Genomic DNA, 16690 nt, shown 5'->3' on the forward strand with positions numbered 1-16690 from the left:
AGTCTGTGCTGGTGATATTTTTTTACCGAGCTTTCGGCCAGAGTGGCGCTGTTGAGCGCTCTGACGGCTGGGAGCTCTAACCTGGAAAAAATATCACCAGCACAGACTTCAGATGAAGAGGCATTTATGAGCAGCGTCGAGCTTTCTAACCCCGACGTCGAGAAGTGATGAACCCTTCTTCTCAATATGTGGCTTTGAAATGTTTCTGTGACACTTGTAAATACGTCTGTATCACTGATTTAGACAGCTTGGGAGTCAGAGTCACAGGCAAGTCTATGTACGGAGACGGGACTCTTGTAGGGTAGCAGTCTACACAGAAAGAGGAGAAACGGTGCTACTGACGGCCCTGCCTTGTCACGCCCCTCCTCAGTCTTACTGGTCCCCTCTGACCGACTCCTCCTCCAACAAACATCTCCACCAGCTTTACCACCATGAGCTTCCTCAGCTCCATGCACACCATTTACCACCTGCACAAAGACTGCCCACCAGACAAACATATAATATATATATATATATATATATATATATATATATATATATATATATATACACACAGATGACGTGCTGACGAACGAGAAAAGCGGACGAGCCCCCAATTATGTTAGGAACCGGCCTTGGGGAACAGGACCGCAACACAAGTGCCCCCACTCTTCCCACTCCGAAGGATGATCAGCCAAACCACCATCACAAGTCGCAGGTTTAGTTTCAGAGCACAGCATGGCCCCAACATCAACAAATCAAACTAATCCCTAACCTTAAACTTACCTAAGAAAAGGAGGGATTAAATAAAAGACAGCTCTCACCTATAAGCTCCTACAAAATAAACATGAGAATGTTACAAAAAACTAAAAGGCTTCGCCCTCCTACTTTCCTTGGGTAAGATGTTAGTGTACAAAAGTGTAGAGCTGGAAGTAGCTATTTCCAGTTTAGACTCCACAGGTCCACCAAGATAACACATCTTAAAGTTCTGAAGAACAAAGTAGGCCTACACAGTTCCTACCTGACCGAACACAACAAAGAGTCATCATAGTTTGGAATTAGGAGTACAATGAGTGGACTCATAGTTCAATCACACACTGAGGAAAGGAATGATGTGAACACATGACAAAGCCTCAACTGTTTCAATTCTGTAGCTAATTAGATCTTGAATGATAGCCTTAACCATTTTATTTCACCAACTTCCTGTTTCTGCACTGTTGAACGGGTTTGGGGATGCCATCCCTCCGCCCCTTCCTGTCATTGTAGGAACTGTGTGTAGGCCTACTTTATTAGTTCTTTAGAACTGTCCTTCTCTAGGTAGACTTGTGCAGTCTTAACTGTAAATAGCTACCTTCCAGAGCTATACTTTTTTACACTAAATAACTCTTACCAAAGTAGCAGAAAGGAGGGAGAAGCCCTTTAGTTTTGTAACATTCTCATGTTTATTTTGTAGGAGCTTATAGGTGAGAGCTGTGTCTTTTTTTTAATCCATCCTTTTCTTAGGTAAGTTTAAGGTTGGGGATTAGTTTGATTTGTTGTTGGGGCCATGCTGTGCTTTGAAACTAAACCTGCTACTTGTGAACTTGTGATGGTGGTTTGGCTGATCTTTGGGAGTGGGAAGAGTGGGGGCACTTGTGTTGCGATCCCCTTCACCGAGGCCGGTTCCTAACATAATTAGGGGGTCGCCCGCTTTTCTCGTTAGTCAGCACGTTGTCGGTGAGTGTGTATATATATATATTTTATATGTTTGTCTGGTGGGCAGTCTTTGTGCAGGTGGTAAATGGTGTGCATGGAGCTGAGGAAGCTCATGGTGGTAAAGCTGGTGGAGATGTTTGTTGGAGGAGGAGCTGGTCAGAGGGGACCAGTAAGACTGAGGAGGGGCGTGACAAGGCAGGGCCGTCAGTAGCACAGTTTCTCCTTTCTGTGTAGACTGCTACCCTAGAAGAGTCCCGTCTCCGTACATAGACTTGCCTGTGACTCTGACTCCCAAGCCATCTAAATCAGTGATACAGACGTATTTACAAGTGTCACAGAAACATTTCAAAGCCACATATTGAGAAGAAGGGTTCATCGCTTCTCGACGTCGGGGTTAGAAAGCTCGACGCTGCTCATAAATGCCTCATTTCATCTGAAGTCTGTGCTGGTGATATTTTTTCCAGGTTAGAGCTCCCAGCCGTCAGAGCGCTCAACAGCACCACTCTGGCCGAAAGCTCGGTAAAAAATATCACCAGCACAGACTTCAGATGAAAAGAGGCATTTATGAGCAGCGACGAGCTTTCTAACCCCGACGTCGAGAAGCTATGAACTCTTCTTCTCAATATGTGGCTTTGAAATGTTTCTGTGACACTTGTAAATACGTCTGTATCACTGATTTAGACAGCTTGGGAGTCAGAGTCACAGGCAAGTCTATGTACGGAGACTCTTGTAGGGTAGCAGTCTACACACAGGAGAAACGGTGCTACCGACGGCCCTGCCTTGTCACGCCCCTCCTCAGTCTTACTGGTCCCCTCTGACCGGCTCCTCCTCCAACAAACATCTCCACCAGCTTTACCACCATGAGCTTCCTCAGCTCCATGCAAAGGCACCTTTGACTAACACAATTTACCACCTGCACAAAGACTGCCCACCAGACAAACTATATATATACACACACACATTCACAGACGACGTGCTGACAAGGAGAAAAGTGGACTAGCCCCCAATTATGTTAGGAACCGGCCTGCAACACAAAAGTGCACTCTTCCCACTCCCAAAGATGATCAGTCAAACATGATCACAAGTTCACAAGTAGCAGGTTTAGTTTCAGAGCACAGCATGGCCCCAACACAACAAATCAAACTAATCCCCAACCTTAAACTTAATTAAGAAAAGGATGGATTAAATAAAAGACGGCTCTTAGCTATAAGCTCCTACTAAACATGAGAAAATGTTACAAAAAACTAAAGGGCTTCTCCCTCCTACTTCCTGCTACTTGGGTAAAAGTTATTTACAGTGTACAAAAGTGTAGATCTGGAAGGTAGCCATTTACAATTTAGACTGCACAGGTCTACCAAGATAACGACACATCTTAAAGTTCTGAAGAACTACTAAAGTAGGTCTACACACAGTTCCTACCTGACAGAACACAGCAGTCAGCACAGCAGCCATCATCGTTGGGAATGAGGCGAGCAAGGGGCGGCAGGATGGCATCAGCTGGCTTAAATGCTCTCCACCAGCCAATCAGCCAGCAGCAATCTGACACCTGACCAGGCCAATTAGGACGAACACCACCTGCATCTCATTTCTCAATCACACACTGAAGCACACTGCAATACACACACACACACACACACACACACACACACACACACACACACACACACACAGAGGAGGAAAGGAATGATGTTAACACATGACAAAAATATACAGTACATATGACCCAGGGTCATAACAGTCCTTATCCAAATAGTCAGTGACTAGAAGTCACGACTGGTGAGCACTCTCAAAAGTTTCAAAAAGTTACGGTGCACGGCTCAAAAATAATAAGAGAGGGGCAAAAAACCAGCACTCAAAATAATTCCTTTTGGTTGTTTTATTTACCTTCAAGCAAGATGACAATGTACGTTTCGGCGTGGAGCCTTCCTCAGCATTGTGCTGACAGAAGACGGACATGACGTATAAATAGTGTCAAACCGGAAATACAATCAATTACATTATCAAGTACTAGGAAATATCTCACAACATAAAATAACAATGAATATAATATCAAAAACATCAGAGAATATCAAAAAAGAGATAAAGGTACAATTTTAAACAGTATACTTGTATATAAGTCTGTATATATTACACAGCAGGAATGCAATAATGTTTTGCAGACGAGAAGAATGAGGCTGGATGGCCACACTTGTGTTAAATAAGCACAGATGAAAAGTCAACATATTAGAATAACAAAAATCAGTAAGAAAATATTTAAAATAGAATTAGAAAAATACATAATAAAATGCATATAAGTGAATGCATCGGATAGAGATACTGCAGGTCCACACATGACGCTCCCACACTGCCTTACAGTGCAAGAGCATCATGCGTGAACCCACAGCACATCCACCCGACGCACCCCTTAAAGAAAACAACCTAGCAAAAGTTCTTCATTCAAGCCCTTGGGGTGTTCTGTCTGTAAGGTATGTATCCAAAATGCCTCTCTTTGTAACAAGGCCTTGTCTCTGTCACCCCCCCTCTTCAGTGGACTGACCTGTTCTATACCCTGGAACCTGAGGGAACACACGTCGTGACCAAACTCATTAAAATGCCTGGCGACAGAGGATTTTATATCTCTGTTTCTAATGCTACTCTTGTGTTCTGAAATGCGAGTTTTCAACTCTCTGATAGTTTTTCCAATGTATACTAGCCCACATGGACACTTCAATAGATACACAACAAATTTAGTTTTACACGAGATCCTACTCTTAATTGAGTACTTTCTTCCAGAGTGAGGATGGAAGAATGTCTCTCCTCTGATCATAGCATTGCATTGAATACAGTTAAAGCAAGGAAAATTACCATTCTGTACATCAGACAAAAAATGGGAGGGGCCAGGGGGGCGTGTGTAACAGTCAGCTCTAACGATCATATCTCGTACATTTCTTGCCCGTTTTTGAGCAAACAAGGGAGGCTCGCCAAATAAATGGCCCACTTGGGGGTCACTTTGTAAGATATTCCAGTGACTTAAAACACATTTTTTTATTTCCTGAGAAGCAGGTGAAAAAGTAGCAGCACACACTATTCTAGACCCTCGGGCAGGGGTGGACTTCGGGACCAACAGGTCCTCACGTTTCAACCCCCTAACTCTCTGTAGGCTGTTCTCAAGGATTGTGTTGTTAAAACCTTTTACCCTGAACCTTGTACATAGTTCAGCAGCCTGCTCTTCAAACATGTGGTCAGAACTGCAAATCCTCCTAATCCTCAAAAGTTGCCATACAGTCAACTTTTGAGGATTAGGAGGATTTGCAGTTCTGACCACATGTTTGAAGAGCAGGCTGCTGAACTATGTACAAGGTTCAGGGTAAAAGGTTTTAACAACACAATCCTTGAGAACAGCCTACAGAGAGTTAGGGGGTTGAAACGTGAGGACCTGTTGGTCCCGAAGTCCACCCCTGCCCGAGGGTCTAGAATAGTGTGTGCTGCTACTTTTTCACCTGCTTCTCAGGAAATAAAAAAATGTGTTTTAAGTCACTGGAATATCTTACAAAGTGACCCCCAAGTGGGCCATTTATTTGGCGAGCCTCCCTTGTTTGCTCAAAAACGGGCAAGAAATGTACGAGATATGATCGTTAGAGCTGACTGTTACACACGCCCCCCTGGCCCCTCCCATTTTTTGTCTGATGTACAGAATGGTAATTTTCCTTGCTTTAACTGTATTCAATGCAATGCTATGATCAGAGGAGAGACATTCTTCCATCCTCACTCTGGAAGAAAGTACTCAATTAAGAGTAGGATCTCGTGTAAAACTAAATTTGTTGTGTATCTATTGAAGTGTCCATGTGGGCTAGTATACATTGGAAAAACTATCAGAGAGTTGAAAACTCGCATTTCAGAACACAAGAGTAGCATTAGAAACAGAGATATAAAATCCTCTGTCGCCAGGCATTTTAATGAGTTTGGTCACGACGTGTGTTCCCTCAGGTTCCAGGGTATAGAACAGGTCAGTCCACTGAAGAGGGGGGGTGACAGAGACAAGGCCTTGTTACAAAGAGAGGCATTTTGGATACATACCTTACAGACAGAACACCCCAAGGGCTTGAATGAAGAACTTTTGCTAGGTTGTTTTCTTTAAGGGGTGCGTCGGGTGGATGTGCTGTGGGTTCACGCATGATGCTCTTGCACTGTAAGGCAGTGTGGGAGCGTCATGTGTGGACCTGCAGTATCTCTATCCGATGCATTCACTTATATGCATTTTATTATGTATTTTTCTAATTCTATTTTAAATATTTTCTTACTGATTTTTGTTATTCTAATATGTTGACTTTTCATCTGTGCTTATTTAACACAAGTGTGGCCATCCAGCCTCATTCTTCTCGTCTGCAAAACATTATTGCATTCCTGCTGTGTAATATATACAGACTTATATACAAGTATACTGTTTAAAATTGTACCTTTATCTCTTTTTTGATATTCTCTGATGTTTTTGATATTATATTCATTGTTATTTTATGTTGTGAGATATTTCCTAGTACTTGATAATGTAATTGATTGTATTTCCGGTTTGACACTATTTATACGTCATGTCCGTCTTCTGTCAGCACAATGCTGAGGAAGGCTCCACGCCGAAACGTACATTGTCATCTTGCTTGAAGGTAAATAAAACAACCAAAAGGAATTATTTTGAGTGCTGGTTTTTTGCCCCTCTCTCATAACAGTCCTTAGCCAGGATATATTCCAAATGTTTATATATTTTACAAGGAAAATGTCTAATAACGTCTAATTTGAGTGTAGATTCTTAACCTTTCAGATCAAACTAGACTTGAAACTAATAAACATTCTGTACAGGACAGACTTGGGTTTCAGGTTTGTTTTATTATTACAAAAAGGCACCAAATACAGGCATCATCATATTGCTAGCATTGTAGTTATTTTCCACAAGATGATAGCACCAAAAATATGTTATTTCGCCAACTTCCTGTTCCCATGTTTCTGGATAGGCACACAGATGAATGGAGACAGGGTTTGGGGGGGGGGGGGTGCAGGGTTTCAAGAGAGGGGGTCTCAAATCAATATCCAATATTAAAGAAAAGCTTCTTCTCCTGCAGTGCACAGTTCTTCTCTCCAGCAGTGTCAGACACTTCCACAAATAAGAAATATTAACACATCAGTAGGTGAGGTTTACATACAGTAATACGTCATATGAGGGTAACATAATGATACATAAATGAGAAAACTAAAAACATATTTGAGTGACACAGAAGTGATGAGGGGGTGTCGATACAAAAAAAACAGTGAGGGGTTTTGTATCTTTGGGTAGAAACGAAGGCATACAGTAGACACGCATCTCGTATAAAATACTGTAACACAAAAAAATATGTTGAAAACAGTTGCAAAGGCTAAAGCATCTCTACTGTGGACGGGATCACGCAAACCAAAACATACTGTGCAAGTTGACGTCAAAATGCACACAGTCGGCTGAAACACTCTTTCCATACAGTGACCGTTCATATTACAATCAAATGGAAAAGTCACTTTCTCATTATTGTGAAGGAAAAACAAAAACACTTTGGATGATTTGACCGCGAGTATTTTAAATTCTCGAGGAAAAATACTGCATGGCACTTAATATTGGCAGGTGTCCAGGTTAAAAACCAAAGAAAAAGTGGCTTCACGTAGCTGAAACAAGTAGCAAAATATGTTTTATGTGACAACACATGTCGAAAAAAGTAAGGCTTGAAATAGACATTTTCAAAATGCAAAGCACCTGCTCATGAGGGAAAGATTAACAGAGGTTATGGCAGCCTTGGGTGTTAATACTTTCATAGTGGTCAGAAACAGTTATAGCCGTTATACAAGTCCTCCCTCTGCTCATGCTCACCGCTGTACTCTCTCCATCCATTTTTAAATGTTCAGTTTGTAGCATCTCTCTGATCCTGAAGAGGCTGCTTCTGTCGCTGTGTCTTTCTTTAAGGCTCATTAATATTAACGACCTCTCTGTTCTAATTGACTGTTTCAAGAGTCCTCATTAAAGGGATAGTTCGGTTTGTTTGAAGTGGGGTCCTATCAGCTAGTTCGATACACTAACTTAATTAGGTACAGTGGTCTGCAGGCTGGGCGCATTGTGGAACGAGAGCCGACACTCAGAGCAGCAGCCAAACCAGCCTTTTCTCTGTAAGTACGGGGGGTCAACAACTAAAACGTAATTTAGCCACCTAAAACACCTAAAACAACGCCCACCTAAACAAATCGATATCCGTGTACATGCACGCTCTATTTTGACAATTTTCAGCGCTTTACTTTTCCGCAAAACAGCAGTTTCATTCGGCACTGCTTTTTCTCCCAACCGTACAACTACCGTATTCCTCCGCTAAAAGCCTGCACATGTTATGTGTTAAAGCTGTCCCTGTCCTTCTCTGTCTTGTCTTTCATGACCAGCTGATTCAGATGCAGCCCGGGATGCTCAGTTTGGTGATTCTCTCCTTTGCCAGACATTATAAAAATACTTCAAATGAACAAATCCTCAAAGAAAAAACTCAACTCCTACTTGTACTCGAGTACTTCCCACCTCTAATGATCAATAACCTGCTAACCGTTCCTTCTGTGTGCAAGAAAAGGCCTCTCTAAAGTGACATTCTTTTCTGTCCTATCCTATTGGAACCCAGTTCACCTGCTACGGGAGGTGGATGCAGGGAGCCCAGCTGAGGAGGTGGGGATGAAGGACGGGGAGCTGCTGTTAGCAGTCAATGGGCAGCCTGTTGAGTCCATGGAGCATGAAGACATCGTCAAGAAGATCAGGAGGAGCGGTCAGAAAGTCAGCCTCACCTCCATCTCCATACGTGGAAGAGACTTTTACAGAGACGTGAGCACTCGCAAGACACTTTCAGACATGAACTCTGGACTATGTCCTGAGCACTCACAAGACACGTTCAGACATGAACTCTGGACTATGTCCTGAGCACTCGCAAGACACTTTCAGACATGAACTCTGGACTATGTCCTGAGCACTCACAAGACACGTTCAGACATGAACTCTGGACTATGTCCTGAGCACTCACAAGACACTTTCAGACATGAACTCTGGACTATGTCCTGAGCACTCACAAGACACTTTCAGACATGAACTCTGGACTATGTCCTGAGCACTCACAAGACACTTTCAGACATGAACTCTGGACTATGTCCTGAGCACTCACAAGACACGTTCAGACATGAACTCTGGACTATGTCCTGAGCACTCACAAGACACGTTCAGACATGAACTCTGGACTATGTCCTGAGCACTCACAAGACACTTTCAGACATGAACTCTGGACTATGTCCTGAGCACTCACAAGACACTTTCAGACATGAACTCTGGACTATGTCCTGAGCACTCACAAGACACGTTCAGACATGAACTCTGGACTATGTCCTGAGCACTCACAAGACACTTTCAGACATGAACTCTGGACTATGTCCTGAGCACTCACAAGACACGTTCAGACATGAACTCTGGACTATGTCCTGAGCACTCACAAGACACGTTCAGACATGAACTCTGGACTATGTCCTGAGCACTCACAAGACACTTTCAGACATGAACTCTGGACTATGTCCTGAGCACTCACAAGACACTTTCAGACATGAACTCTGGACTATGTCCTGAGCACTCACAAGACACGTTCAGACATGAACTCTGGACTATGTCCTGAGCACTCACAAGACACTTTCAGACATGAACTCTGGACTATGTCCTGAGCACTCACAAGACACTTTCAGACATGAACTCTGGACTATGTCCTGAGCACTCACAAGACACTTTCAGACATGAACTCTGGACTATGTCCTGAGCACTCACAAGACACTTTCAGACATGAACTCTGGACTATGTCCTGAGCACTCACAAGACACTTTCAGACATGAACTCTGGACTATGTCCTGAGCACTCACAAGACACTTTCAGACATGAACTCTGGACTATGTCCTGAACACTCACAAGACACTTTCAGACATGAACTCTGGACTATGTCCTGAGCACTCACAAGACACGTTCAGACATGAACTCTGGACTATGTCCTGAGCACTCGCAAGACACTTTCAGACATGAACTCTGGACTATGTCCTGAGCACTCGCAAGACACTTTCAGACATGAACTCTGGACTATGTCCTGAGCACTCACAAGACACTTTCAGACATGAACTCTGGACTATGTCCTGAGCACTCACAAGACACTTTCAGACATGAACTCTGGACTATGTCCTGAGCACTCGCAAGACACTTTCAGACATGAACTCTGGACTATGTCCTGAGCACTCGCAAGACACTTTCAGACATGAACTCTGGACTATGTCCTGAGCACTCACAAGACACTTTCAGACATGAACTCTGGACTATGTCCTGAGCACTCACAAGACACTTTCAGACATGAACTCTGGACTATGTCCTGAGCACTCACAAGACACTTTCAGACATGAACTCTGGACTATGTCCTGAGCACTCACAAGACACTTTCAGACATGAACTCTGGACTATGTCCTGAGCACTCACAAGACACTTTCAGACATGAACTCTGGACTATGTCCTGAGCACTCACAAGACACTTTCAGACATGAACTCTGGACTATGTCCTGAGCACTCACAAGACACTTTCAGACATGAACTCTGGACTATGTCCTGAGCACTCACAAGACACGTTCAGACATGAACTCTGGACTATGTCCTGAGCACTCACAAGACACTTTCAGACATGAACTCTGGACTATGTCCTGAGCACTCACAAGACACTTTCAGACATGAACTCTGGACTATGTCCTGAGCACTCACAAGACACTTTCAGACATGAACTCTGGACTATGTCCTGAGCACTCACAAGACACTTTCAGACATGAACTCTGGACTATGTCCTGAGCACTCACAAGACACTTTCAGACATGAACTCTGGACTATGTCCTGAGCACTCACAAGACACTTTCAGACATGAACTCTGGACTATGTCCTGAGCACTCACAAGACACTTTCAGACATGAACTCTGGACTATGTCCTGAGCACTCACAAGACACTTTCAGACATGAACTCTGGACTATGTCCTGAGCACTCACAAGACACTTTCAGACATGAACTCTGGACTATGTCCTGAGCACTCACAAGACACTTTCAGACATGAACTCTGGACTATGTCCATGGAATCAGGTCCAGACATTCACTGGAGTTTCCCTTTCATACAACAGACGTGTCATTTGTGTTTGGTTTGTTTGGCCGAGTCGAGCGTGCGGGGGGGGGGGGGGGGGGGGGCATGATGTAGTACAGGGTGGGGGGGGCATGATGTAGTACAGGGTGGGAGGAGGCATGATGTAGTACAGGGTGGGAGGAGGCATGATGTAGTACAGGGTGGGGGGGGTCATGATGTAGTACAGGGTGGGAGGAGGCATGATGTAGTACAGGGTGGGGGGGGCATGATGTAGTACAGGGTGGGGTGGGGGGCATGATGTAGTACAGGGGGGGGGCATGATGTAGTACAGGGTGGGGGGAGGGGGGGGGGCATGATGTAGTACAGGGTGGGGGGGGGCATGATGTAGTACAGGGGGGGGGCATGATGTAGTACAGGGTGGGGGGTGGGGGGAGGGGGGGGGGCATGATGTAGTACAGGGTGGGGGGGGCATGATGTAGTACAGGGTGGGGGGGGGGGCATGATGTAGTACAGGGTGGGGGGGGCATGATGTAGTACAGGGTGGGGGGGAGCATGATGTAGTACAGGGGGGGGGGGCATGATGTAGTACAGGGTGGGGGGAGGCATGATGTAGTACAGGGGGGGGGGGCATGATGTAGTACAGGGTGGGGGGAGGCATGATGTAGTACAGGGTGGGGGGGGCATGATGTAGTACAGGGTGGGGGGGGTCATGATGTAGTACAGGGTGGGAGGAGGCATGATGTAGTACAGGGTGGGGGGGGCATGATGTAGTACAGGGTGGGGGGGGCATGATGTAGTACAGGGTGGGGTGGGGGGCATGATGTAGTACAGGGGGGGGGCATGATGTAGTACAGGGTGGGGGGAGGGGGGGGGCATGATGTAGTACAGGGTGGGGGGGGTATGATGTAGTACAGGGGGGGGGGCATGATGTAGTACAGGGTGGGGGGAGGGGGGGAGCATGATGTAGTACAGGGTGGGGGGGGCATGATGTAGTACAGGGTGGGGGGGGGCATGATGTAGTACAGGGTGGGGGGGGCATGATGTAGTACAGGGTGGGGGGGGCATGATGTAGTACAGGGGGGGGGGGCATGATGTAGTACAGGGTGGGGGGGGCATGATGTAGTACAGGGTGGGGGGGGGCATGATGTAGTACAGGGTGGGGGGGGTCATGATGTAGTACAGGGTGGGGGGGGACATGATGTAGTACAGGGTGGGGGGGGACATGATGTAGTACAGGGTGGGGGGGGGTCATGATGTAGGCTGTGGGCCTCCCCTCAGACAAAACTTGGACAAAGGTGCCCCTCACCCCCGCTTAGTTTACTTGATTAGTTTACTTGAATTCCTGCCTGTAGGATCATGATTATGTTATTTGATTGCATAGATACTCAACAGTTGTGCCAAGATAACCTGATATTGGTGTTTGACATACTTCAGATAAACCAAATACATAAAAAGGTCTGAAGGCATTTATTAGTTTCTGACTCTGGTCAAGCGGGCAAACGTAAAAAGATCCCCCAAAACTATCTCTTTAACCAAATCACACATAAGTAACTATGTAATACTTTTTCACTTCCATTCACTGAGCCTCCCCTGAAACTGTTTGGAGCCCTGGGGAGGCCCGAAAACCTCTGACATAGAGTGGGAATCAGTGTTTATGCGGGACAGTCTTACATTTTTCAATGTAGACTACATCAGAGATATTTTCCAGAAAGCAATTCTTCACTCCATGACAAAACCTTAAACACATTATTCTGGTGATAGTGTTAGAAAAAGTGGGCTGTTAAAGTGGCATTCAAGGCTTATCTGACATGTTTTCAATTGATTTATTTTATGATATCTTTTTGCTTTTGTTTGGGGGGGCGGGGAAAGTGTTGCCGACTCGCCACAGACACAAGTTCATGAATGTTGCAATACAGAGAGATGCAAGGCTTTCATCAATGGGCCATAGGCTCAAGCACCATTGTGTTCACTCAGTCGGCGATATATTGTGACTTTCATTTATTTACCGTACATGAAAATCTTCCGGATCATCACTTTTAACTGACTTTTTCTCTATGTGTTTTTCTCCAGTTAGGCATTTCTCCCCTGTTGTTCAATGAGGAATCCACACTAGAGAGGGGAAGGCAGAATGGGAATGTTGTGCGCAGTGGGGACAGACGCCTCCCCTGTCCCAGACTGTGTGTGGTGGACAGAGAGGAGTCCGGCTTCGGCTTCCACCTGGGCTGCGTCCTGAATGAGCCAGGAACCTTCATTGGACAGGTACTCTATCAGTGAATGAGCCAGGAACCTTCATTGGACAGGTACTCTATCAGTGGTTCTTTAAAGCACTGGTTGTCTTCTTCTTCAAAGTGGGGTCTAGCGACCCCCAGGGGTCCTTTGAGGCGGTCTCCAGCAAAATGGGGGATCACTCGCTGGTACATAGACTGCTACAATGACGACCGCCGTCATCTCACGCAGCAGATAGAAGGGTCTGCATTTCCCAGTCATGAGCTTCATCTGTGGTGAGCAGTGTGTAGAGACCACCTTGGCATCCTGACACCAGTAGTTGTTTGTATAAACAGCCCCCCTTTAGCTTACCAGATGAAGCTGTTCTGTCCGCTCTATGGAGTGTTAGTGTTATATTGTTTGAAATTCGAGATGATTGTTGCCGCTGCATCTGTTGTTGCCTTGTCTGTCTTGTCACTACTAAGAGGACCGCAGTGGAAATAAGTAATACGTGGAAATAAAAACAATTGAGACTTTTCAGTGTTTTTAACCTAGTTAGTTATGGAATGTCATACGGTGGTTCTTTCCTGTGTCTGGGGGATGGGGGGGGGGACTACTATTAGGGGGGGACTACTATGTTTCTTTTAAACTTTCAAATAAACCAAACCAAACCAAACCCCCAAAAATTTATCAAATGGGGGTTCAGGGTCTAATTTAATGTGATTTTAGGGGTCCTTGACATGAAAAGTTGAAGAACCAGTAGAGGCAATTTTGAACATGTATCATTTTTAGAAGGACAATATCAGAAGTTTGTAATCACTTGATATCAATAATGTTCTGAGGTCAGACGGGGAGCCGAGCATGCTCTGAGCATTGCTTTGACTGCAGTTGTGTCTTGTCCCCTGTAGGTGGTGCCAGGGGGTTCTGGCCAGAGGGCCGGGCTGTGGGGAGGGGATGTTGTTGTGGAGGTGAATGGACAGAACGTGGAGACAGAGTATTTTGAGGAGGTGGTGGAGCTCATCAGGAGCAGCAGGTCTCCTCTGAAGCTGCTGGTGGTGGAGAGGAGCGGCTACGAGCAGCTTAGACAGGGCGGACTGCCCGTCACCACAGCTCTCATCAGCTACAGCACTCAGGTCACACATACTACATACTACATACTACTACTATACTATACAGTATATACTATACTATACTACATACTACTACTATAGTATACTATATATACTATACTACACAACATCTGCACAGCAACAGTAAAGTGCTCATTTCATTTTCAGTTCAATAAATGTCTGTTTTGCTATTTTGTACGGCTAATTGATATAACATTTTCTTTATCCTTTTTTTTCTGGTCATTCAGTCAATTCAGTGAGGTCAGGTGACGTTTTTTAGTCCACAAAACATTTGTGGAGTTTCACAGCAAAACTCTGTTGCAGAATCCTCCCAAATAATTGAAAGAAGAGAAAGAAGAAGACATACTTGCCTAATCCAAGTCTCCACAAGCCCTGTAGTCTCGCTTGCCAGACTCTCTCCGTTTCGCGCTGTACCCGTGCAGGAGAGAGTCTGGCTCGTCTTACGCTCACTCTGGTATAGCGGAGGGAAAAGGCTCTGTTATCTTTACAACCATCCACCCAAAGTACCAAGCAGGCTTGCTTTATTGAACAATCCAAATCTTCGTCAAAAGTTGCCATTTTCAGCGTGTAGCAACAAGCTAGCGTTGTTGTTGGTGTTGTTGTTTCACAGCGGCGGAGACATTTGAGATCAACAGATTCGACACGCAGGGAAGCAGAAAGGAAATCCATAAATGGTCGCATCCGGTCAGTAATGGCGGAACATGCAAGGAGCAGAAAGGGATTTTCTTCCGTTTGCCGACTGAAATGGTCGACCAGAGTTTAGTCCAGCAGCCTGCTGCTTCCGTCAAGTCAGACTACAAGTCCTGAGATGCCAAGTTGACTTGAAAAGATCTCATTTGCATCTTGTTTGTGGCTGAAATCTTCACTGTAGCCAGATGTTCCAAGAAGGTAGAGTAATGTGTGGATACTGGATACTATAGCCTGTTACCAGATTTCAGCTAAAACAGGGTATAAATTAGGTCTTTTCAAGTCAAATTGGCTCAAACTAAAATGTTGGGCTCTGTTTTCATACATTTTGACAAAATCTCTAGGTTGCTCTATATTTATTACCCAGTGATTTTTAATTTGGACTTAATGTAAACTACGCTTGAAGACTTAATGGTTTGATTTCTGTGTGTGCATTCTGAACGAGTCAAAAGAGGCCAGCAGCTGAGATGTCTCTTGACTTGTGGATTAGCATCAGGTTCTTGTGTTTTTCAGGTGTGGGAGAGAACGAGTGATGCTTTCTTATGACGGAACATTGGGAACGAGCAGACGTTCAGTGGACAGAGGAACCAGCCTGGCTCGCCTGCTACTGTACAGATGCAGGACTAAATAGCCTCTGTTGCCATCACATCTTCTCCTGTAGTGACTGTGATCACATCATCTGCCTTTTAACCTGGACGACCTCCGATCTTCTGGAGGGACGTGTCATTTGAACCAAAGAGTATTAGACACTTTCTTTCTTTTGTCAGTGACTGTGCCGTGGATAGGAATGATCCAAGCGGGCAAATCACCTTCAAGACACAGCTGGAGCTCTGCGTCTACGTAAGGTTACAGCTAGGAAGCTGCTTACTCATCTGTCCATAAATTGTTGAAGTTGAATTGGAGTAGCTTCGCATACGACACATTAATACTTTACATGAATATGCATCATGGGTCAATGTATGAATTGTGTGCAATTCAGTTTTCAGCTGGCCTTAGAATGTCATCTCAACTATCCACATACAATTGGAGTGTAGCTTGATAAATCTATCCTGAAGTAGATGATAAATCTATCCTGCAGGAGATGATAAATCTATCCTGCAGGAGATGCAAAATTATTAATCTTTGAGATGAGTTGATTTTGCTCCAGTCCCAAGCCAGTCTTAACCCCTTGAGGCACCAGTCTCAAGTCAAGTCCCGAGTCTAAATCTAGATTTCCAGGCATGGCTGCTCGCTCGGCTTGCAGATAGGCCCGGCTTCTCAGTCTTGACGTTCAGAATTTGCACCTTTGCAGCTTTATCGTATCGTCTCATCACATGATCAAATAAGAGACTTGACATTGGCCAATTACCCAGCGATGATCATTATATATCATTATGACAAAAATACCAAATAAGATAAAAATGTTTATTGAATAATTTAATTTTAATTTTAATTTAATCGTTTTTATATTTAAACATATTTATATGATAGTTTTTATAGTTTATCTAGAATAGCATATCACTACTATTTTACAAAATAATACATAAATAAAAACCATGACATAGATGGGGTTGCCTTTCCGAGGGCATATACAGCAATGGCATCATTTTGATTTTAACGTGAGTTCTTCTTTGAACACAGGTCTGTTTCCAAGGTGGCAATGTGAATCACTCCTGTCCTCGGGCCCCCAGTGCCACCACACTGTCTATATCTACGCCCCTGTGCCTATGTCATTAATGTCATGTCTCAAGTTTAAATGTAGAACAGCAGTTTCAACTTCAATAAATTAAATAATTCCATACAAATCGTCTGCTTTGTCGTTAAGTCGTCTGCTGGACTAAATCTCATCACTTTGACTCTAA

At 44.5% G+C, this 16690-nt stretch overlaps 1 protein-coding gene across 1 annotated transcript in view; it reads left to right on the forward strand.

Moving 5' to 3' along the window:
- Window positions 1-15424, forward strand: part of nherf4a (NHERF family PDZ scaffold protein 4a) — a 26315-nt gene extending 10891 nt beyond the window's left edge. The window contains exons 8-11 of the mRNA XM_083636852.1: window positions 8322-8518; window positions 12898-13086; window positions 13941-14165; window positions 15363-15424. Of these exons, the coding sequence (XP_083492978.1) occupies window positions 8322-8518; window positions 12898-13086; window positions 13941-14165; window positions 15363-15395 (644 nt within the window). The 3' untranslated portion in view covers window positions 15396-15424. The remainder of the gene's footprint in view (window positions 1-8321; window positions 8519-12897; window positions 13087-13940; window positions 14166-15362) is intronic.
- Window positions 15425-16690: the final 1266 nt, after the last annotated feature.

The sequence above is a fragment of the Poromitra crassiceps genome, assembly GCF_964638095.1.
Source record: "Poromitra crassiceps genome assembly, chromosome: 5".
Classification (NCBI taxonomy): Eukaryota; Metazoa; Chordata; class Actinopteri; order Beryciformes; family Melamphaidae; genus Poromitra; species Poromitra crassiceps.